The sequence below is a fragment of the Ostrinia nubilalis genome, chromosome 18 (genome assembly GCF_963855985.1).
Source record: "Ostrinia nubilalis chromosome 18, ilOstNubi1.1, whole genome shotgun sequence".
Classification (NCBI taxonomy): domain Eukaryota; kingdom Metazoa; phylum Arthropoda; class Insecta; order Lepidoptera; family Crambidae; genus Ostrinia; species Ostrinia nubilalis.
The window spans coordinates 9,751,567-9,778,165 of NC_087105.1; the positions used below are offsets into that span (position 1 = coordinate 9,751,567).

Consider the following 26,599-nt stretch of genomic DNA (forward strand, 5'->3'; position numbering starts at 1 on the left):
TACTCGTAGTTCCGAACCCTAAATTGTGACGATGGAAGTAGCTAGCAGCAACAGTAAACAGATTTAATTAGATTTGATTTTTTAATACTTCAGGGAAAACTAAGAGAATTCATTTCACAAATCAAACAGAGGAATATATCCTCTTGAACTACATTATTATCTTTGAATCTCCCCAATATAAACAAATCGCAGTTCAATTACGTAAAGTGTGTGATGCTTTTGAGGTTATTTTTTCAAACCATCGGACATTGTACATCTGCCGATTTAATTTTTCAGTCGATTGCCGTCTATTTACGCGATAATAGACCATACGCCATGGTAATGAGGGTGATTGTGTTTTTTTCGAAGAGCAAATGGCGGTTGCCCCAATTATTTTCGCGGGAAATATAGCCGCGTGCGCCGGAATCGCTCATCCGTGAACTGGAGTGGGTGCGTGGTGGCCGACACGCGTTATTTTTTATTATTTAGATTTAATTTAATTAATTACCCCATAACGAATAGTCTTTGAGAATTCACTAGGGTAGGTTTGTAATAAAGTTGTATAACATGTTAATCGCTTCACTGATGTAAGAGCTTTTTATTTAAGTTCTCACAATACATTTATTAGAAAAACTGTCATCAGTATAGGTCAAACGTAATGTAACCATTAGTCATTATAGCCTGACCAGGAACATAAAAACCCTGGCATAGAGGCGCGTCAATTGCATTTGATAGTGCAACACTGAGTACAGTCGTACCTGTGTTAAATTAATAGGCTAACTTTATGTATCAGGATTCAGGATTAGGGGCTAATTTGATATTTTCACAAATTAACGAAAAAATATTATTATAGGTAACCTGGTTTAAATAAATTAAATGAAACCATCAATCGAGTTGGTAGGATTTATTTTATTATTCATCAATAATCAAATTCAGAACTTGAATGTTCAACTGCAATGTCTGCTCATGAACGCTTCAAACTCGGTACTTCTTTCCCAATTCCATAAAATTCAACACTTAGAAAGTGACAAAAACTTTAAAATAGGTATTTGAAACAAACCACAGCTAATTTTCATAGTGGACTGTACTATACGATAAACATGTCAGTCAATTTGACAACCTTTGTCGGAAACATTATTCAATGAAAATATTGTCCGAACCCTTAGTATTTCTCTTCGACAAATATTTTAACACATTGTGAACCACTTTTCTTTCAAGACTATAAAAAGATTTTAGCATTTTAATTCACAAAATCAATTGCGCACATTTAAAATAAAGTTTGTTTACACTTTGACAGCAATAGACTGACATGCAAGGTGACATGTCAATGAAGTTTTCAGTTACTGTTGCCATTAAAAGAAATTAGTACCATTAGTTTTCCGCAACATGGCGAGGGTTTTTATGTTCCTGGTCAGGCTATACATACGAGTAGGTATTAATTAGGTAGGCTGGATTCGCGAGAGTCCATTAAAATCGCACTTATCAAAAACTGAAATGACATTTCCCAACAACAACTCTATGCAAATATTAATGGAATTTATTCGGAGTAGAAATTGGAAAGTTTACCAACGTTTTAATTAAACATTTCTCAATTTTTACAATATCTCCAAGTAGGTATTTTTGTCTTTTCCTATCGGAAAGCGCGCAGTCACGGTCCGAGCGACCACCCGCGGAGTGTTTGCTCGGCTGCAGTTTAATTGTCTATGCAAACATTTATTAGGATGCTGCTCCTGCGCAGTGCGCAGCATTTGAGAAGGAAAATGGAAAATAATTACCGAGAATCTGTTTTTTTATCTGCGAGGCACAATAAAATAATTAAGTTTCTAAATAGAAGTTATTTTAATGGCAAAACACGAACGTGATTCATTGATGTAAGGAAAATTTATTTGTGTACGTATGTCTTCTTTGAAAAGAGATTCGGTTGAAAAACCCAATCGATGGAGGTACCTACTAAGAGCTATGAATCCGCATCGTAGTTATAAATGAAATCGATAATGTAGGAATGTGATGGCGATAATAGGCTAGATGACAAAATTTCAATTATTTGTCCGTCAGACAGATAATTAGAAAATATTAGACTCATATTTTTTATTTTCTTTCATAATTACTTACTTTCATCATTATAATAACAGTGCTACATCGAGTTGAAATGGCGCGATACGTTACGCTTGAGTAGAATTTTTACTCAAAAGTGACGTCACGCGACATTTCAATTCAATATAATACTGTAATTATTCGATTATGGAAAAAAATATGAGTCTAATATTTTCTAATTACTTATCTGTCTGACGGACTAAATAGAATTTCGATTTCATTACCCAGTCATCATCTCTATTGTACATCATACGACGGCATATCAAGGTAAAACAGTGCAGTACGTAATAGCATAGCCTGTTTAACAAGGAAGAAAATTGACCGAGAATAGACATGAAAATCAGTGTTCTGCCCTTTTCAGGGCAGTGCACAGTGTTTACACTAAGCTCTTTGCTTTTTGCATTGCTGCGACACGTCATTCTAACGTAGGAAACATTTTTCCAATTGCACATACTACTTTTGTTTTGCATGCTTATCACTGTCTCCTGCTGTTTTCTTATTATTATTATGCTGCAACTTTACTATTTATGTGTGTTAAGTGTATGCAAATAATGATCTATGTTCCTAATGAGTTTCCAGCTTTTCTTTACCAACCATGACTCCCTCAAAGCTACTTATTTGGCTCCAGATACGATCATCCATTTCATCTTTGGGCTTGTTCCACAATAGGTGAGTAGTTGGACGTCGAGTGGATTCTGCGGGCCGAGGGCAGCCGGGAAGCAGGCTAGTCTCGAGGACCCTCGAGCACGGGTGGTCTGTACACCCGGAAGGTATAACAGTCTCATGTTTGGTATAATAAAGTTTTAAAAATATTTAAAATTCTATAAAATTATAGCTGTTTGGTGTTTCTTCATCTTCGGAACATCACTTTAAAATGTCAGTTTACGAAATTTACTTATTTTTGTGAAAAACATAGGTGGTCCTAAATGTTGATATAGGTAGCACATAGCTTTAAAAGTTTTAAGACAGGTGTAAGTTTTCAAAACAGATATAAAATTGAAGTGTAAACTGATTTATTGTCCTTTATAAAAGATTCAATTCAACGTAAAATTGTGGCATAATATCTAGATAGGTATGTAATTACTCGTAAAAGCTATGATTGAAATGGTAAATTTATATAAATTCCTTACCTATAGTTTTATTTGGTATTTGGGTTAATTATAGAATGCTTTACTTCTTCCTATGAAAGTTAAGAAACGGATTTATATTTTCAATAAGGACCTGTTGACATGCTCTCAAATCCAACCCTTTTTCTAATGAAATTCCCAGTCCATTCTGGCGTATGGGTGTACCCGTTATATTGAAGACACAAGTTTATGATGATTTTACGGCGAGGGCCACTTAACGCCCGGCTACCGGGTACTACCCCCCTCCCACACCCCCCTTTAATTAGATGCACCCCCCTAAGTTGTTTTTATTTCGGTTTTAACAAGGTGTTTAGAAGGTGGGAATGTAGGAACTAGTTTATGTTAAAAAGATATAATCATAATGTTATATGTAGAATTGTAGATTAACAATAGCTATATCTGTCCTAAGGTATGTTTGTAAGATATGTACCTAATGAATTGCAAATACTGTGTGTATTAGAAGATCTACAGCTCCTATACCGTATAATTTTAAATAACACTATTAATACTAAATTTTAATAACTATTATATTAATGGGCCATTCTTAAATTTGTGCCAAATTTTTTTAAAAAATTAAAGATTTTTTTTTTTAACTTTTTGCGATGTGTATCGAAAGTATAAACCAAAAGCATACTTTTGATGTATGTGGACAACCTTAAAGCCCTCGGAAAGGAAACAGAATAGCCTACGTAAACACGGCTGTGACACTGCATGACACGGATGTGACAGTTTTACATTTTTACTGTAAATAATAATATTTATGTTGTTAAATTTATATCATAATAGTTTAAATTGATTAACAATAAAATACACTAAATTCCTTTCATCAACAAAGGTGTTATTTGGTAATATGTACTTTTTTCTGAACATCCAAAAATTTAATTAAAATTGAGATCAAAAATACCGTCAGGTAGTTAATATATCTACTAGATAATAAAAAAATAGACTTTTTATTATTGGCACTATCTGATCATGCTTCCGATATGCTACCTACATGGTTTCGATATGATAATATGCTTAACAAATTAGTAAATCTTAAACACAGTAGGTACCTAATTGAGTATCAAATGAGATTTCTGTAGGATTCACATAACAGTTGGTTTTGACAACTTAAACATGTTTCATAGTCACCGTACCACTAAAAATATGGTTAATAGCAATTCCTTTTAAAACAACTCCGACCACCTCTGCAGGGCCTTTACCGGGAGCTGTCTCAGTAAAATTTGATATTACTGCAGAAATGAGAAAGTGCAATAATTTTTCCTTCGTGGAATCTAGAAAATCATACTAGCGAAAAATAAGTACACTTACTAAAAGGCTACTCCTAAAAATTGCACAATACACAAAATAATTTAGCAGAACAACAAAAACTATTAAAATAATAAAAATAGAATGTTACCACGCGTTGTAATGTCACGACCATGTACTTAAATAGTTTGCGGTAGTGACACATTTTTAATACCATGGCCGTGACAATTTGGAACGTGTCCGATATATCCAAAAAACTATATGTGAATTAGCAGATCTTGTGCAATTATCTGAAACTATACTGCATGAGGTACATAATTATGTTTTATACAATAGCGTGACATTGATACCTACCTTTAAAAACCGTACACGGGATGGACGTGTTATGGTTGTCCCTTTTTTTCAAATAAATAGGAAAAAATTTTTTGCGGCTCACTCACTACGTTCAACCATTTGCAAATCTAATAAGATGACAATGTTACTGTTCTAAAAAAACTTAGCAATGGATGTCAATATCAAAGATAGTTTTTTACCGAGTTACGCATATTTAAAGTGGCGCACGTGGTTGTGACACAAAAACTGCTCACACAATGTTTGGTGTTCAAAATCAAAAATGGTAATTATTATTGATATAAATTTTTAACAGTCTTATATAACATGTATTAATCTTGCATAATTACTGTAATATTTATCAAAATAACATAACATCTCTTCAGAAAAAAATATTGTATGTCCAAATCCGGGAATCTCACACTACACGGTCCGTGACATTTTGGACTTGTAACTTTTTTTTAATATTCTTCTAATAGTTTTATGATAAAAATGATATTGGGCCTAGTTAATAGAGGTATTTTACTAAGTAAATTAATATACAGTGCACTGATTTTCTTTAAAAACATATGCTATTCTTACATCTCACACAAAAATGCGTAAGAATAAGAATGGCCCTAATACTAAAGCTAAAGCCAGTAATTTTACATCTTCGATTTTATTTTAGATCATATTTTCAGGTTTAGGGAAGGAATTATGAGTATGTATCGAGTTAAGCCTGAAAACACGTATTTCTGTGCGCCTTACCAGGGAATTGAATCCAGGACCTTCTGATCACAAGAATAGCATTTCTTGCCACTTGACCACAAAGCCATTATTTTCAGAATTCAAATTGAAACTTAAATCACTTCTATCTATCATAGCTATTATAATCAAAATCAATAAACAGCAAATCATTTCCCCACTTCTCCAACTCCAAAACTGCAATTAACCGACTCCCACGCACTCTAACCGCATACATTATCTTACTTGCATTCATTTTCGGGATTATACCCACTTTGCCCGGGGCCATAGATTATACGTTTTCTGGGTCCCACACTCGCCCCATACACTTGTATGGGAAATTTATTGCGTATTAGCCGTGTTAAAAAGAGATCAGCCCAGATTTTGCGGCATGGACGATAAAGATTTTCTTTAAATGTTAAACAATACTGCACGAGTGTCGTTTGGTAGAGATGGTGTAGATTTCTTACAAGAGTGTTTGAAAATTGATGTGATCAAATTCTAAAAAATATATAAATGGAAAGGTTATAGAACTCTAGATAAGAGTTCAGGATTTGGATCATTTGAATGGGGTTGGGTGGCCTACACTACATTGGCTTCTTATAATAAGTATTTTTTATCAACACTTGAAAATCAACTCACATTAATGTTAACCGAGTCATCATCGTCATCATTTCATCCATAGGACGTCCCCTGCTGAACATAGGTCTCCCCCAATGATTTCCACAATGGCCGGTTGGTGGCGGCCTGCATCCAGCGCCTTCCTGCTACCTTTATGAGGTCGCTGCGCCTTCCGGTACGTGAATACGAGTAACGCAACTCAAGTCTAAGATTACGACGTGCATTGATTTTTCACTCTGAGTTTTTTACTAAGGAAAATCATTGAGCAACGTTTTCCATCCCCTAAACATTATCAAAAATCTCACAGCAAGGTGCGCGGGGGATCCTTAAGCCGCCGACACACGCACAGCATCGGTAATAAAGTTTTCCCCGGGCACTTGTCGGGATTACCATGCGGGATTACGGCGGGCCCCGGGATTGGATAGGCGAGGGCTTACATGGCGCTGTACGTTTTGGAACTCAGGAAAACTTTATAGAATCTAAAAGGGAAAGTTTTGAAAAAGAGGCAGAAAATCTTGGATATTATCTAAGCTCCATAAAATAACTTACCCCCTTACTAATAAAACTTACACGCTCGTTGTACACCTCAACACTGTTTTAAAGTGACGTTTAGTATGAAAATGTCATTTTAAAACAGTGATCAACAACTGTGTAACTTTTTATTAGTAAGGGGGTAAGATGCTAAAAAAGTGTTGACAGAAAAAAACGGTTTGTAGGTGAATTTTCATTATTTTTCAATATCATATTGGTGATGTAAGCATTCATAATTTTGCTGGAATTGATGATTAAGTATTCTTCGTTGGATTCTTAAACATTGTTTGTAAAAAAACTGAACTGTCTCTTTCATTTGAAGAGAAATAATTTACTGTAAGTTAGAAAGAAATCGTATAAATTAGCTAAAACGGTGTATGTAACGGTAATGTTTTAATTTTAAATGAATACGAGAGACACACCTACTACTTGCGAGATTAGAACTGGCGGCATGTAAGCTATACCTCCCCAAAGGTTCGTGGCATAACTTTAATTGTTTTTTAAGTGCGCACACGCGGTTTGGTCCATTCACGACACGAGGGGAGCGTGGGACGAGCTGTATGAGAATCGCGACCGATAGTGTGTATGGCCCTTAACGTAAAGCACTTGTGCAAGTGCCAGCGAAATTGTTATGGTTAATATTCATGACGACTAATTACAAGTACATACTCGATTAAATATTTTGATAGGTAGGTACTTGAGAATATTCTATTCTTGGGTGTACAAGACCAGAGCGTCGTGGCATTATTGAGATCACCATGCTGTGTTTAGGTTGTGGGTAGGTACCTTTTCAGGGTACCTTTTCAGTATCATTGTATCTGGCATGTAATTATTTGACTTAATCTATTCTACTAATTAATATTCCTTAAATACCTACTAACGAATTTGTTTTATTTAGGAAATAGGCATGATTTAATTCTAAAACCTCTTAAAGACGTGAAGAAGACGATTCTAATTGATGTTCATTCGGTAACAAACGAAAAAATAAATAAATAAATTAGACCAATTTTTTTGCGTTTTTAATTTGTAAGGGCTTTGTGTCGTTGCCTTATGTCAGTGTCCCGAAAAATTTGTGTTCAAGGTACATCTAAGAAAACGAGATTTTTGGAAGTACATACACCACAAATGAAAAATCAAATTTTAAGTAATTACCTTTATTAATTTTTCCCTTACTTAAAAAAAATCTATACTAATATTTTAAATGCGAAAGTCTCCGTCTGTCTGCTTTCACGCACTGAACCGATTTTGATGAAAGGTATAGAGATAGTTTGAGTCCCGGGAAAAGACATAGGATAGTTTTTATCCCGGTTTTTGAAACAGAGACGCGCACTATAAAGTTTTCCTGTGACAGAAAAAAATCCACGCGGGCGAAGCCGCGGGCGGAAAGCTAGTAAGGTTATAAGATAATCTTATTTTTCCGAGGTACACCATCTAATGACCACGGTACACCATTGTGCCGCGGTACTCCCTTTGCGGAACACTGCCTTATGCCATACTTACTATGGGTGGGAGTAGCGAGTAAAGGCCTGTGTCCTAAAAGTCTCACCTCTGCCCACGGCTGTTACTTACTAACACCAGTTTTTACCACAAACCCTTCGAGATTACCTTAAGGCACGTTTTATCGTCGATTAGTCAAAATGTTGTTTCATTATCGTCTGAAAAAGCGCAGCGTACCTGTGCGCTCGCGCAGCGTACCTGACCTAGGAAAACAAACATGGCCGCCGGAAGATTAGGGAGGATACGCTTTAGTGTCTGGATGGTACTGGGATTCATACGAAAGTTAATTCAAACCAAAACTAATTAATTGATCGTCAAAAAGTATACGTTTAAATGAAAACAAAATAAAAAAAAAATAAGGTAGAGTCAATAATAACAGTCAAGGCAGTCAGTCTGTCCTTAAGCCAGCCTTATAAAATGTACTCAATCCAAAGAAGAGCCTAATCTAGCTCCGATTAATCTAGCTCCGAAATAAAGCGGTTAGGGAATTCAAATTTAGGTTATTTTTCTGGAAAATTAGTAAGAACTAGGTAAAGCTTCTACTACAAAATATGTATGTATGTACGTACATTAGTCGTAAAAAAGGTTTTAAATAAGAATTTCGTGTTATGTTTTAAGGGGCCGTTCAAGTATTACGTAAGCAGATTTCTTACCATTTTTTACCCCCCCGCCCCCCTTGTCATCAAAAGTAAGCAATGCACTTACCCCCTCCCCCTATGCTTACGTAAACATTTTTCATTTTATTTTTAGTTATAAATGTTTTTTATATTGTCATTTTTAAAATAGGAAAATTTATGAAAATATTAGGTTTAACTGATACACATAGAGTAAGGGACAAAAAATATAATCAGAAATAAAGAACATAACAAACATAATTGCATCAATTATGCATCAACATAAACACAAATGATAACTTTCAATGCTTACAATACGTTTAGTATCCAAACAAAACACGCGCGCGGTAGGCCGGCCTCGCGTATATGTGGACTACGACTCTCAAATTTCAATGGGCAGTGTCGGCACGAGAGTTAATTATTAGACAAGTGAATAGCGCACGGTAATTTCCCTAATGTGCGGTAGTTCCCCTAATCAGTTCTCAAAGCGAGTGCCTACGCATATGTATTATTTGCGGGAATCCCCGAAAAAACGTAAATAACTAACGATGACGTAATCATCATCTAGACCCCCCTACCCCCCATGTCATCCAAAATAAGCAAAACAGAGACCCCCCCACCCCCCCTTGGTGCTTACGTAATACTTGAACGGCCCCTAACCGTGGTTTCGTCGGCTATTACAACTCAATCTTTCATTTCCAATCTTTGGTTTCCAGATTGGCTTATTGGAAGCGCACGCTAATATTAGTATTTAACTGCATATACAACTATTGCTATAACTAAGCCGCTTTACTACACCTCTCTTGGAATGTCCATATTACCATCAACCTGTTATGTCCGTGAATTCCCATATTTTTGGTAGTGACTTTTTTGTGGGCGCGCTAAGTGGCGTGATGGGACCACCCACGGCGAAAGCTCCGATCCAGAACTGGGTAAATAAATACCCACCTTATAGATCTGTCAACACTAACATGTTCATATTAAATAGCAAAAAACTCAACCTCAAAGACCCGTGAGGAAAAGTTAGCATCACAGTTGTATTATTATAAAAAGAACGAATTCAATTAAACTTCAACAGGCGCATAAAAATATTCTTCTCACTAAAAGGAATATTAATCTGGATAAATACATACCTAGTATGAAGTAATATTGCCTACTTACTCCTGAAAATTTTCATAGACATATACATATTTTAATGACTAAATTATTTTCTTTTACAAATCTCGCGCTTTTTAATTATCATTCTAACATTTGCCCAGAATGGGATTCAAACCTGAGACCAATAGATGAAATAGTAGCTGCCTATGTTTATTTTGTTCGCGCTCAAATGTTTGTCTTGTGCGAAGATCGAACCCGCGATAGCGTAGTGGTCTCGTAAGCTAACCACCAAGCTATAGACCCAAAACAATAAACTGTTCCACCCGTGACATTGACAGGGGGCGCCACCGTCAATACCGGATCGCTGGATCTGATTTTTGCCATGTTCGAAACTAACACACACTAAGTACTACACTGGTCGTCACAAAAATCGACCCTCCCGCGACAAGCACTTTCAAACGTATGCATTCCCACTTCCCACAAATGTTGGCACCGTTTGAAAGCCTAGTTCTAAAGTTCATTTCATTAAAGGAAAGGTTTTACCCCAAAAATGTGTCTTTAGAAGGATCCAGAGTCACTTCTTCAAAAAATAGGTTAGTTTAGGCTAATAGTTACGCTTGAACCAACTTTTATGGTTTTAATACTGTTAAGTTGGGATTAATCGTTATTCATCTGTTAAAGAGGACACGTGAGATCATTATTTGGTTTTATAACCATAAAAATTAGTCTAATTGATCCCAGAGCCAGAGGTGAGCCCAAAGTTAGGTCTTTTTTCAAGTCACATTTATTGTAGGTATATGTTAATCGTTTATTAAGAAATTAAATGTGTTTTTCTTTATGGATATTTATTGGGCTTTTAAATAACACCAATATGATTGGGGCACCATGATTGTGTCAGTAGAAACGAGTTTTGTTTTCCTGTAAAACGTAGGTGGGCCGATTTTTGTGATGACCAGTGTAGTTGAACGATGATGGCGCCCCCCGGCCCTGTCAATGAGTCTGGTCTGAGGAACTGTCCCGTTCAGTGCAGGTTATCTACTTATAGGTGTCCGTGGAATATAACATCACTACACATTCTGACGTGTTGAATTCTCAACACAATATCTGACTATACACGCATTTATTATTATTTCTCATCTTAAGGCAAGTGCTCTCTCGTGGAGTATGTACAGTCACGTACAAAAATATTTATACGTCTTTTTGGATTTAACTCTATTCACCATCATCAACATCAAGTCATTTAGTCTCCATTGAAAGAGGGTGACCTTTTCTAATTTATCAGAGGAAAATGGAGGATTTGGTCTACATTATGATCTGACCCACGCTGACCAGACAGATTGGGGAGGCCTTTTGTTAGCATATTTCACCCATCGTCGCCTCTGACGACATCCACGGGAAGAGTGAATGGGAATGCTACATTGAGAGTAAAACATAAAATACAGCAGATTGTTTCTTACTATTTTGTTTGTATTGCACCAATTAGGTACTAATATTCCTGCTAACCCCTTCAGCTAAGCTAAATTATATGATTGTGCTAGGAGTGGGTTCACCACAATAGTCCAGCTGTTGTCGGGGATCGAACCAGCGTTTCTCGGATCTCGTATCAGCAGTGACACCGTTGAGCAATAGGCTAGATGACAAAATTTCAATTAAGTATTTGTCCGTCAGACATTAGAAAATATTAGACTCATATTTTTTATTTTCTTTCATAATTAAATAATAACAGTGCTACATCGAGTTGAAATGGCGCGATACGTCACGCTTGAGTAGAATTTTTACTCTAAAGTGACGTCACGTGACATTTCAACTCAATAGAGCGCCTAGAGCGCGCTCAGCGCTCAATTCTCAAAGTCATGTTAGGAAAACCACTTAGGTACAGTACATCTCTCATTTACCAAGAATGTGTAGTTCTGACTGTGAGAACTGTTTATTGTTAATACCATTATGCGGAAACATAAGAGCCTCGTGTACGCACCTCTAAATAAGCGCAACAAGAGTAAAGTATGCTCTTCCGTGCCCCACCGGACACATCTAGCTGGGCGCAGTTTCTATGTGATTGGCTCATTTCTTTATAATTTTGCTAATAAAATAAATAATATTTACCCCCTTACATCGAAAGAATGTAAAGACAAAATACGTGACTGGTTATTAAATCTAAATTACGATGAGACGGAGAAAATTCTCCAATATCCTACATAAAACAAACCTTTGCATGCACGCACACACATATACTTACCTCACACATACTTGATTGATTGTGGTAAACAAACATTAAACCTACTTTTTTAATTTAATTTAATTAGATTGTTTTGTTCTTTTCCTGTTAAAAGAATTATGATACCGATCCTCGGGAGGAAGGCGCAGGCAGCTGTGACACAGTTTATACTAGTACGGCTGCAGACGTAACCTAACCCAATAGTTCACTTGAATTGTAATCTCTAAATAGGTTCAAATTCAAATTCAAATTCAAATTGTTTATTTGCTAAGACTTACTGTAATTTTGGAGCGAATAAATAACTTTATTATTATTTATTATTAATATAATACGGTAATTATTCGATTATGGAAAAAATTAAAAAATATGAGTCTAATATTTTCTAATTATCTGTCTGACGGACTAAATAGAATTTCGATTTCATTACCCAGTCATCATCCCTATGCTGTATGCCGTGGCTACGTGTAGATCCTGGCTACATAGGAATTGCAGCGGTGGGACCAAGAGCTGGGAATAGTCCCGTACCTACCTAATGTGTAAGTATCATTTTTTCGTGACTGTATGTGGAGTGGGCCACTGGTGAAGTTATTTGCAATATGTAAATACGGTGGCGTATACGGCTACTTTAGTTCACGAGTAGTTCTAAAGATAAAGTTATCGTATATTGATGAGAATTTTTTATATTACCTTATAAATCATTGCGTACATTGTATATTCAATAAAGATATGAGCATCAACATACGGTGAATTTCGCATAGTAGGTTTTAAAGTTTTAAATTAAAATGTTTTTAAAATAAAATCTAATTAAAGTTTGTAATTTTGGAGTGTGTCGTATTACGGACTACCTTTTACCCAGACTATCTTTTAAATAATTTACTCATACTGCTTAGGTATTAGTTACTCTTAGGATCTGATATTTTTCCAATAAATGGATAATTTCTCGCTCAATATTAACTGTAAATTATGGTGATTAATTAAACAGTGTAACATAGAAAACCATGAAGCTCTGCGAACTTAAGTCAATACTTAGGTACGTTGATTGCAAAGTTGGTTAGTCCCGTGTATAGCACAGAGATACGAGTAGGTACCTAGTAAAAGAAAGTAGGTACTTACCTAACTGCCAAATATACAAAAAACTTATTTTTTTATCTTTATCCATCTTTCTAAACCGGTAATGTGACGAACTCAGTTGTTTCGTACACCGTCTGGCATTCAATTAGCTAGCTCTCGTTACTTTTCGGGTGATCCTTGTTTTTGACAATCTCCATTCATGCAAAAGCTGGGTTCCACCACCTTAACATTAACGGTAACTAGGCGGTGATCGCCCCGGGTGCCAACCCATGCTACGCCGCGCCGCCACTGTCTAGTAGTAGGTAGGTACCTACACAAAACTCTGGTCAAGTTTGAAATAATATAGTTAACTAGGTAAATGGGTCATTCCACCGGCCAAGAAAATCACGTGTCCGAGGCCAAAAAGTACCCGAATATCATAATATTTTAGTAACAAATATTTTTATCTAATATTATAACTTTGGTTCTTGTTGTTAAACCACAGAGATAGTTAATAATAGTTAATTAAGTAATTTTTAAAAAATCGTAAGTCGTCAAAAATTGATTACCACGATTTCAGAACAAATTTGCTCGTATAAATTAATCCGTTATTATTAACGCTTTCAATGCTAATGTAATCGATTACTGATTAAATAAACATTGATAAATTAAATACGATATAACTATATCACTAAAAGGTTTTGTAAAATAACTATTTGAAGTTATGTCCGGGCGTTAACCGTGATTACCCCGACACGTCGCTAATGTGCGCCTACGTCCTTAGCTACGCAATTTAGAAACGAGCTCTATCCTCCCCCGTGAACCTTTAGTGGTGGCCTCCGTGCCGAGGTGTCCGGTAATGCGACTCGTCGCAAGATTTCGGAGTTATCGAGATAAGAATATGATTACCCAGACCTTGGTTCAGTGCACGGTTGATTTACTCTATCCTGTTTTTTTAGGTTTCTTTACATGGAAAGTTTTTGAGAATGTACAGGAATAATGGTCCATGTAACCGCATTTTTGTGTATTAAAACATTTGGGATTCAACTTACAGATTGGGCAGGGCTCAGGATAAACCTTAATTTTTTGACTACCCCGACCTTGATTACCCCGACTTTTGTCACCGGGTAATCAATAGAACTGTAATTTTACTAATGAATGATTAACTAAATAACGTTTAATAAGCAAAAATAACCATTTACTAATATGAAATCCTATTAATACATATTATTAATGATAATAATATCTTATCCTATCTTCCGCCCTACCGGTGTAACAGTCGCCACCACCACGCCTGAGACACTGTGGGACCTGAGACATTCTACTCCACCTAGGGTGCTCGACGTCAACGTTAACCCACCAACCCGCGACGAAGTGACCAAGGCTATCCTGTCTCTCAAAATTGGCAAGACCCCTGGACTCGACTTTATCACTGCAGAAATGCTGAAAGCCGATGTAAACTCCGCCGTCGACGTTCTGACACCTGTCGCCGAAAACATCTGGATGGAAGAGGAACTCCCAGATGACTGGCATAAGGGGCTTCTAATTATTGTGCCGAAAAAAGGGTAAAGCAAGGGTATCAGTATCGGAAGACCCAAGAGATGCGATCTGGTGTGAGGAATTGCACACCGTTGGTGCAGAGGCTGTGGAACGAGTCCACAATTTCACTTACCTCGGGAGCATCGTGTCAGAGCCTGGAGGTACCGAAAAGGACATCATTTCGCGCATTGCCAAGGCCAGAGCTACCTTCGCACAACTTGCGTGGGTCAACTTCGAAATTGACCCACGCAAGATCAAAATATTCGGGTTCAACGTCAAATCAGTTCTGCTCTATGGGTGTGAAACGTGGAAGGCCACTAAGGTTATCTCGCACCAGCTGCAGATCTTCTTCAGCCGCTGTATTCGCCGAATTCTACAAAATCTCCAAACGAAAAACTCTTGGAACGCTGCTACGAAATACCGATCGGCTAGCAGATCAAACGCTGCAAGTGGAACTGGATCGGCCACACTCTCCGAAGGGACCCCGATAATATCCCCAAGCAGGCTCTAGATTGGAACCCCCAGGGAAAATGCAAACGTGGTCGCGCCAAAAAAACATAGCGGTGCACTGTAGCAGACGAGGCAAAGAAGATCGGCAAGACTTGGAGCGAGATCAAACGTGAAGCTCAAGACCGAATGCGATGGAGGACTGTTGTGTTGTGGACGCCTTCTGTCCCATAAAGGAGACATAGGACATTGAGTCACTAATATTATATGTATAAGCGAAAGGTTTTTACTCTTTTACGCAACAACTATTTAACAGATATTGTTGAAACTTTACAATATTGTCGTTTATACATCAGAATAACAAATGGCTAGTTTTAATAACATTTATTTCACCATAACTTTAAAAAATCCTTAGAAAATAATATATTTTGTTTTATTTTTGATTACTCTGACTCCCAACTTTGATTACCCCGACCATGAAAATTTTGATGTCACATAACTTTTTATTCCTGCTTGCTACAGATGGGCCAATATAAAAAATATGCACGTAACAATGTCTATTTTGAAATGTTTTACCTAAACTTACTCTAAATTCAAAAATAAAAAAGGTCGGGGTAATCAACTAAATAATCCAGATCCGGAGAAATACCCAAATACTGGAATGGCGCGAGGAATGGCGCCGTATTACGAGGAACATCACTCTGAATCGTGATTCAAAATGATGACCACGACCACTCTGACAAGAGTGTACCGTTTGAGAAGAAGAAGAAGAAGGTAAATACTAATTTCAATTTAGTACTTACGATCAAGGAAATATAAAATTCCACGTGTAAGATTGATTGAACGCAATATTACAGTAAGTACATACCTACCTACTCCAATAAAAATATTCTTAAAAAACCTTTTATGAAGTAAACAAAACTAAGAGCTAAGTGCAAATGTTAAAAGCATTGTATTTTACATAATCAAATATTTTGTTCATTTGTCATGATTTTTTGTTTTAAAGTTTTTCCTTGAAACCTGATCGGGCATTTAAGAGTGGGCAGATTCTTACCTACTCTGGTGTAGATAAATTTAAGTTTGTAGGTAGGTATTTATTCATCAAAAATGTGCTACATGATGAAATTATCAATAAAATGGAACTAGATAGATTTATAAACTAATATGTTTTTTTAAGCTTTTCTTCCCTCCTTCTTCCTCTATCAACGATTTGCTACACCTTTCAACGCATGCAACTCATGTAAATGTGCTATTTATATATTTATATTATATTTTATCAATAAATATTGAGAAACTCAACAGTAATTTTACAATTTACATGGTTGAACAAACTTAGCCAATTATTGAGTGTCATAACTGGTACAAATTCATGCACGGTAAGATACTACGAGTACTTATATCTAATTTACCAGATACCTGATACTTACCTACATCTAAAGTCTGCCTGAAAACTTGACACAAGAGTTTACCTACCACATACTCGTAGAGCCAGACGTGACTTTATCAGTATCCTCTAATTGGCAATCACTCATCATTTAGTACTCATACCTTACATTTCTCACGCCAATATCACTTCGATCATCACACAAAGTGACAAGGCCTTTGTCGTTCTTTTTTTCAAAAATAAAAACTTTTTTTTCCTTTTCGGCCAGCTTTCTTCAATGAAATTACGTGAGGTGCGCTTGTTTTGTTAGCTTACTCTACCTGTCAAGTAATGCAACGTTCTATTTTCAATTTTGACGACTGTTGTATTATCTTTACCCTTTGAATTTTTGAATTTGAATTTGGAATGTTTAGTTGCGGTTGGTTGGCGGGTTGATCCTTTTGTAGATTTTAAAGGATTGTGGTTTTATGTCATGTTGAAGGTAAAGTGTTGAAAATAAAAACAACATTATTAGATATTTTTTATTGTTATAAAAAGTCTAAAATATTATCAAGTTGTAAATTTTTTAGGTGAAATATAGGTATTGCTTAGGTGTAAGTACTTACTTCTAGATGTTCCCGGCTCTTAGAGTAGGCGCACACCGTTGATTTTTCGTCGGCCGATAGTTTAGTCGGGCAGTTGATCAGTATGGGCATGTATGGGAGTGCGCACACTACGCCGATTCGATTTGGCCGATTCGTCATACAATTTAAAATCGGGCACAACTATCGGCCAACTAACAATCAACGGTGTGCGCCTACTCTTAGCACTATTAAAATAATATAAAGCATTTCACACACACTCAGAAGACCTCCAAAACATGTTGTTAATAGGTAGGTACTATGAATTCGATTTTACTTAAAAATATGATTTAATTTCTATGCGTTCATGAGACTAAACAATGACTATGGAAATCCTGGATTCTGTTTCTAGACGAAAACACTGTTGCCATTTTACTGGAAATGGCAGTATTTATTTATTTATTTATTGAAATAGATTTACCAACAACACATCTTTTACACAAACAAATAATGCATGCAATGATGACAAGACCAAAAGATGTGTCTCTACAGCTTACATACAAAATAAAACTTGAAAAGCCAATAATAAAAATATTAGTACCTATTAACAACTAAACTAAGATTATAATCCTGATGTAGCACTTTGATCGTATTTTTATAATGACTTCAATTTATAATAATCACAAGTTAGAGTCGTGTGGTAATTAAAAAAATATAACTTATCTTATTTGCTCTCATATCACAATCACAAAGAACAAAAGCTTCAGCATCTAAGTAATAGATTTCTTTGTATCTCGCAGTTATATTAATAAATTATCAAATTACCTAATGCACTTTAGTCCGTCCATTTAGTACCATTGTTTGTTTGCAATTAAGATGGCTAATTATCGTTATTTACTTTGTTTGGAGGACATTTGGCTCCGGCTTTTGTTTGTCTCATTATTATGTTTATTTTTGATAAAATATTGAGTTAGGTTTGCGAGAAATTCATTTGGGTACAAATCTGTATTTTCATTTAGGGCTTTATGTGATTTCTTACATTTGGCTAGCTTTGCTCGTGAATCCAGCTGCGTTGATGTTGATAAACAAAGGCCAACTATGTGATACACTGAAGTTTCATTGAAATCCATCCAATAGTTTTTGCGTGAAGACGCATTTTACATTACAATGATCTATACCTATTTAAAATAAAATAAAAAAATTCATTTTTCGCTCTTCATGGACACTTGATAGAGTCCTTCAAAATCGTTTACTACCATGCTGTAAGTTACTCACAGTTTGATTGGTATGCATAGTTACAAACGATGCTTGCTTGAAGCAGCAAATCGAACGCACAGCGTTGAATAGAGCTCTGTGATTGGTTCGTGTGTCACCCTGTGCGTCCACGCGCACTGTGCGAACTCATAGGAATGTTTGTGTCAAAAAAATCTAAATAAATATAACTCAAAGGTGACTGACTGACTGACTGACTGACTGACATAGTGATCTATCAACGCACAGCCCAAACCACTGGACGGATCGGGCTGAAATTTGACATGCAGGTAGATGTTATGACGTAGGCATCCGCTAAGAAAGGATTTTACGAAACTCCACCGCCAAGGGGGTAAAACGGGATCCACGCGTACTAAGCCGCGGGCGGCCGCTAGTCCTAAATAAAATTTGGATGAAATGTCATCTAAATCTAAAAAAACATTGTATGGAAACGCCCCGACTGCACAAGCACCGTCTAAAGTGCCGCCATTGGCCCAGACACCCGACACCGGATCTCGACTAATGGCGTATGTATGTAGCAACGGTTATGGGATGTGAAATGAATATCTGTGGGGTAAAGGCATTAGAGTTATTTCGTAGGCAGTAGTTAGGTAACTAAAGCCACTAAAGGCTGGCATTTGCCTAACTTTATGGTAATACCTATTTAAATAATTAAAGATATTGCAAAATATTGTGAAGCTCTCTGATAAAAAATCCATAGGACACAATCCAATTTTGCTTGCATTGTTTAATTGCATTGCTCTCACTTCTGTAGGTAAAATATACTTAGCATTCTTAGGCCAAATAAGCTTAACACTGTAGCATCTAATGTAGTTGTAAGAATAAGTTATTTACAAAAATTATTTATTTATTTATTTATTCACAACAACAACACTTCACTGTCATCACAGGACATCCCACTGCGACAGCGAAGACAACATATCAACATACACAACGTCAAATACACAACTAGTAACCACCTACATACAAACCTACACATAACATAATGATGCCTTTGTAAATTCACTCAGAGTACAAGAAAAAATATCAATTTTATCCGAAATTAGATTGAGAGTAATATTAATATTACAATAAAACATCACATGTCATCTTACTATGTTACTAATAATATCACCTTAATCGTAGGTTTTATTGCTTGCTTCAAAAATTATAGGCATTTACTTATTAATTGAATAGATTATTTTCAGTATTTAATTTGTCAAGATATGGGTTTAAGTATCTATTATCAGGATGCTGTGCGGCTTTATTAAAATCAAAAAGCTTGACACCTGAAAAAGCATATCAAATTATTTTAGGCATTAAGTAACAAACTCTACCAAAACGTTGTAGGTATATCCATGTAATGCACTGTGTAGTATTTTTTCAGCTAATTAACGATTGAAATTAATAGTATTATTATGATTTTTGCATTCGAGGCCCGTCAAAAATAAACTCAATAATTACCTACCTAAAATATGATGTTTATATTCTAAAGATGTGGTACTTCTTAGGAAAAATAATTTATTGCTTTCTTTCCCGAACACTACAATCCTTTTCAAGGCTATAGTGAATAGGCACAGGGCAGATATGTACCATCCTAGACTGCATCTCACTTAACACCAGGTGCGATTGCGGTCAAATACCTGCCTTGCTAAGCATAAAAAATATTAACCATGCACTGTAGATGCAAAACTTTTTTAAGTAGAGTTGTCAGTGAGTGTCAAATCTATCAATAATCATAAAATCTTATTTTTCTAACATTTTTTTAACACATTTAATTTTAAATCTCGTAAACAACAGCCTCAAAGACACTTTAAAAACAGTCAAAAGCACCATAATTCATTTAAAATACAGTTTAGTCTACGTTCTATGCTAATTTTGTTTATTTACATAGACATTTATTAATATTCATAATTAACATACTGACTTCATAATGAGAGTTCTTGAGATGAAAAACAAGTCTGTATAAATAATAACATTAGTATAATACATAGTAATTAAGTTTAATATTTCTAAAGGCACTGTAAGATAATAATTAACATCACTGAGTAATGAGTCCCTTTTATAATTCAAGAACATTTCAAAAATAATAAAAAAATATCTTGTGTTATTATTTTATCCTACCCTAATGTAACAATAACACTTAACAAATACAGTACAATGAAATAGTAGCAGTTTAAAAAAATAAACGTCTCAAATGCAATTTTCTAGTCTTTTGTTTTTTCAAGAGATAATTTTCATTGATCATTGAAACCTAGTTTTGGAAGTCTTGGAGGTAAGGTATCCTTGAAATTTATAAAACGTAAGTAAATCAGAAATAGTTTTTGAGAAGAAACGATTATCTCTCTTAAAAAATAAATTTAAAATATTCTAGAAGTACTATTCATTTACTAGTTTTATTATTATTACTAGCTTTCCGCCCGCGGCTTCGCCCGCGTGGAATTTTGTCTGTCACAGAAAAACTTTATCGCGCGCGTCCCTGTTTCAAAAACCGGGATAAAAACTATCCTATAATCTTTCCCGGGACTCAAACTATCTCTATGCCAAATTTCATCAAAATCGGTTGCGAGGTTTAAGCGGGAAAGCGTAACAGACAGACAGACAGACAGACAGAGTTACTTTCGCATTTATAATATTAGTTGGGATTATTCAGTTTTTGGTTCCTATTCGTGGTTCGTTAGGAAAAAAATTATTTTCCCGACGGAAACTTCGCTCCGCGCTCCGTCGTAGCGAGCGTAGACGGTGCTACGAAAATTAACGGTATTGGTTTACAATTAATGAGGTAAATTGATTATTGCGATTGATAGTGTAATCTAATAACATATTATACTTACGACTATTGTGGTAGTTTGTAGTAAATATTATGTTATACACGCGGAAAGCTACTCGCAAATCATGACTGTTTTTGTGTTAAAAAGGCTACACGTTTTAGTAGCCACCACTGTGGCAAGGATAAATTATTTTTAGTTAAAATAAGCAAAAATAACACTTATTTTATGTGGAGTTTAGAAAAATAAATCCATAAATTTGAAAATACCAGCGTCACTATCTAAGAATCTCACTCGAACCAAAACTTACGAGGCAAAGAACGGCTACAACTTTACTCGTACATAGAAACTGAGAATGAAATTCATCGCTACACAAGTACACATTCAAGCTAACGCACTTATGATTATTCCATGTTTTTGTCGTTGGGAGCTGCGGTATTATTAGCGGCGCTGGCTCGCGGGCCGGGCCGGGCCGGGCCGAGGGGTGAGGAGGGGCGAGGGGGGCGGCTGCGCAGGGCGGGCCCGCGCCGGCCCCGCCCGCCGTCCAATCCGCGCCCGGTGGAGGGGCGCCCGGGCCCCCGGCTTCTATTTACTCTTTCAATCAGTGCGAGTGTTTGCCCCTGGCCGGCGTGCACGCGCGGGTGATGCGCTAGCCATGATCTCGCAGAAGCTCTCGTACGGCGACGTGCCGACGTCCGCGTCGCTGTCCTCGCTGTCGCCCGGGCTCGCGCCGCCCTACGTCAACGGCATGGGCTGCATGCCGGCGCAGCCCTACCCCAACCTGTACGCCAACAACATGGTGGCCGGCGGCTCCTGCATGGGCTCGCCCGGGCTGGGCTACTCGCCGCCCAGCACCATGGCGTCCTGCATGGGCGGCGGCGGCGCCGTGCCCTACGGCTCGCTGCCGCGCGAGCAGGAGGCCGCCTCGCCCACCTCGGCGCTGCAGCGCGCGCGCAACGACAAGACCTACCGCCGCTCCTACACGCACGCCAAGCCGCCCTACTCCTACATCAGCCTCATCACCATGGCCATCCAGAACAGCTCCACGCGCATGCTCACGCTCTCCGAGATCTACCAGTTCATCATGGACCTGTTCCCGTTCTACCGACAGAACCAGCAGCGCTGGCAGAACTCGATCCGGCACTCGCTGTCGTTCAACGACTGCTTCGTGAAGGTGCCGCGGACGCCGGACAAGCCGGGCAAGGGCTCGTTCTGGACGCTGCACCCGGACAGCGGGAACATGTTCGAGAACGGCTGCTTCCTGCGGCGGCAGAAGCGGTTCAAGGACGAGAAGAAGGAGACGATCCGGCAGGCGCAGAAGGCGGCGCACGGCCACGGGCACGGGCACGACAAGCGCGCCGAGCACGGCCACGAGAAGGCGCCGGCGCCGGGCGAGGACAAGGAGATGCGCGACGAGCTGCTGGCCCAACTGCACGCGGCGCCCGAGCTGTGCCTGCCCGAGCACACGCCGCTGGCGCTGGAGCACTACGCGCAGCTGAAGCAGGAGCCCACGGGCTACGCGCCGCCGCCGCACCCCTTCAGCATCACGCGCCTGCTGCCCGGCGCCGACTCCAAGTCCGAGCTGAAGATGTACGACGTGAACTACGGCTACGGGCACGCGCCGGCCGACAACTACTACCAGTCGCCGCTGTACCACCACCACCACGCGCACGCGCAGCCGCCCTTGTGACAGTACCCGCTGGCCTAGGCGCGCCGCGCGCCCTGGCCCGCGCCCGACCACCCCGCGCCCTAGTAAGTCACAGACAATCAGAAATCTCATACCGATATTGAAGTGAGCTCGTGTTCTGGTGATAACTCGCCCCATGTACATTTGTGTAAATATTTAGGACGACTGTCCATACTGTGTGCGTTTTATTAGTATGTAGATGTTTAGTGCACGGACGCCGTGGGGCGAGCGGCCTCTGGCCTGAAGTTTTGACTTTTGCGGAAGTGTCCTTTGTGGTCTCTGCGTGAGTTTCGTGTGCCGGCTCTTAGAGCGTTGAAAGTATGATAAAACAAAAGTTAAACTGACTATTTTGATGTATGAGAGAGCTTACGCCCGCCTAAATCAAATAGAATACAACAAAAGTGATATAACACGATAATCTCGCGTATAATGCGATCAATACGATACGTTATCAGCATTATCTATTGAACGCTAGATATTATTCCAGCAGCGCGTTGAAGTCTTTTGCTCGGTCTAAACAAACACACAATTATGTTTTGTTTAATATAGTTATTTATTTGTACTATTATTTTGCTGGGTCACGCAAATAAAATCAAAGTTTTACGACTAAATAAAAAAAAACATTTACAAGGAAGCAGTACTCTCAAACAGTAGGTATAATTGATTAATGTGATAAATAAATTAACTTAAATGACTATTAAGAATAAAACAAATTATTAAACTGCTTAAATTCGTAATAAAATAATATAAATACAAAAAATAAAGTCACTACAACAAAGTATATCATATTACCTCCTTTTAAATTAACATGGCCCTCAAAACTGTTGCTGAAATCTGATTAAAATAATTATATCCGTTTAATTTTCACATTTATTTATTACAAAAATATATAAAAACGCGAAACATTAACCGAAATAAACATTATCTTTTAAAGATATTTTCTAGATAAGTTATAAAACATCAGTTTTTCATATTTCTGTTCCTCAACTGTGGCATCAGACACAAAATTTCTAAAATATGTCACTGAGATTATGCGCGTTGATTTTAAGTTTATCTGCGTAGTGACTACGTTTCATCAATACAAGTGCCGCCTATTCTAATCAAAGTTGAAGACCATCGGAAATAAGTTACAAAATCGTGAATATCTTATCACAAACAGATAGGCCTAGAGCACAAACATAAAAAATATCTACAATCCTCTTCCGCCGGCGTGCCAAAGGAAGGGTTAGGTTTATTAGGTGTACATAGCCTCACGACTATTGTAGTTTGTCTAACAAGTCGGCACACAAAAAACCAGGGCCATCATATCTCGGACCGTCGGACAGTGCAATGTTTTGTGTAACAAATTGTGTATTATATAATATAATTTAGATAGGTGAAATGGAATTCTAGTTCTCTGTCATCGACCATCGCGAATAGGTTCTAAATAAGTTTTGTATATATATAGCATAAGTAACAGTGCCGAAACGTGTGGTAGAAGTAAACGGGATCAAATATTTATTGTGAATCTCCATTTTTATTGTTGAAAGTCCGTGAAGCTTAAGATTTGCTTTGATTGAAAATGTTTTTCGTCGATTACCGTCCTGTTTTCTTTTATCACATCCAGTGCACTGTGTGAGTTCTTAATAAAGGTGTTTTGGTGTAAGATAGGTTCCTATCTATGCTTCCGCACATTCCATTCGAATATATATTTATATGCAAGTGTAAATTTAGCAGTGTGGTACATCTACGTTTGGCAAGCGTATATGATGTAACGTTTAACAATACCAGAGTTGTTTTTCTAGCAAATAGAAAAGCTAAACATAATCAATAGCGAATTTATTTTAGTAAATATTTACTTTGAAGTGCGAACGTGGACAGCACTTGACTTTTCAGTTCTATAATGGATTAGACCTTGATTTCTCGTTTTTAGACCTAAAACCTTGAATCTAACCTTTAGTTAAGTTGTCAAGACCACTTGACAGCTAGTTGACATGAATGTGTAATTCCGACATTTTGAGTTTTTAAAACCCGTTCGAATCGACGGGTTTTTTTGTGTTACAGAGTATTTTACCGATATAAATATTATGAAAAACCTATGAATATTATTATTAATTTTAAAATAAATGTACAAGGTTATTATATAGACTAAAATAGAAACATTTATTATGAAATAAATTTGTTTTCATTATTTTACTATAGTCAATTTTATTTAAGCCTTAATAATCCTTTTGCAAGTAAATATTGCATCTGAATCGATTTCAAAGTTTGCAGGGTCTTCAAATAGGCTACATAGTTGCTTAAAAAGGGGTTTATTTATAGTGTAAATAACATAGTATACAGGTATATTAAGATTAAGTCTTATATACGCATGCCAAAAGCTTTTACGGTTAAACACACGAGTTAGTAGTAACGCTAAATTCATTCTTGTAGTTATAAATACATATTAATGTCATATTACTCGAATCTAGATAGGACACTTATATATCATCTGTTAGTTTCAGAGTTAATAAAATTAAGTATTTACAAAGTTACGTGTTTTCTTTTGACAGTGTTTAAATGTTAGTCAGATAATCTGCACAAGACTTTAACAACGATTGAACATAATTATAAAACAACAGGCTTATAAAAGATGTAGTGGTTAAATAGCTTATTTAACTACGCACAAAAGCAAATAAGTTTTAACTCATTTGATATACAGAAAAAAAAAACATTTCGTTAAAACTGTCATTAGTCGGCGCTACAAATAAAAACCCGCAGTAAAAATATTTTTAAACAAAAAATCTTCACAATGACTTATCTCGGTGGCAACTAAACGTACAATTTAAGCTTTATTTTTGTTGTGCAATGCGGCTAGCTACAAAGACGCAATAAACTGCAGTTAAAGGGTTAACACATGGAGTGCTAATAAGCTAAGAATTGCGACGAAAAAAGCAAAATGGGCGACAATATTACCTACAATGTTTTACAAATCCTTTGTAAGCAGAATCCTTGTAGATTTATTAAGTGTAGTTTTACACAGTAACGTAGGATATACGAAGCGTGTTAATGAAGTGTATTAACTTAGGGCTACGTTATTTTTGCAACAATATTGTGTTAAGATAAAAATAATTGCCTTATGGGTAACCAATAAATATGAATGAAATAGAAGTATTTGGTTGCTACTAATAATTTGTTTTAATAACGCCATTTTTAATAAATCATGACCCTTTACCATATTTAGTTACCTAATTTAAAATTGCATTGTTTATAATAGTAGCTACTCACAAATATTGTTGTTAGATAACGCATACCTACAGGCACGCTATTCTGCTAATTTTAACTATAATTTCAAATAATAATCACTAAGATTTAACCATCCAAAAATTTTCGTTTCAACATTATCTGAAGTAAAAAAAATTCTGTGCTCATATTTTAAATTATTCCAGTTCTTACCAACATAACATATTATGAAGTTTATTTATAAATAGTTAAAATGAAAAGTGATAGCCGCTTATGATAATAAATCGAAGAAATGAATCTAATCAAAAACATTACAACAAAAACCAGTGTGTGAACTTTCTCCACAAAACAAACAAATGTTTTGATGTATTCGACAACTCCATTCACTTTTTATATTGTCTTTAGCGTCGATAGTCAAACCCGGGACCGCGCGGGTGGTTTACAACGGCCATAAAACTAACCATTCGCTGACCCATTGACGTTTTTTTTAACAAAACGAAGAAACGGTTGACGTATTTTTGTAGTTCGAATTTTAAATGTCATGAAAATTTAAATATGAAAAAAATTAAAAAGCTATTTAAAAAAATTCAGGTGTGTAATTTGGTTTAGAATTGTACGAAATTGGTTATAATCAT

General features: G+C 36.8%; 1 protein-coding gene across 1 annotated transcript; it reads left to right on the forward strand.

The window, feature by feature from the left end:
• Positions 1-21,694: 21,694 nt before the first annotated feature.
• Positions 21,695-24,938, forward strand: LOC135080705 (silk gland factor 1). The gene has a single exon (XM_063975418.1). It carries the CDS (start codon positions 21,732-21,734, stop codon positions 22,764-22,766), a length of 1,035 nt encoding a protein of 344 aa, XP_063831488.1. The 5' UTR covers positions 21,695-21,731; the 3' UTR covers positions 22,767-24,938.
• Positions 24,939-26,599: the final 1,661 nt, after the last annotated feature.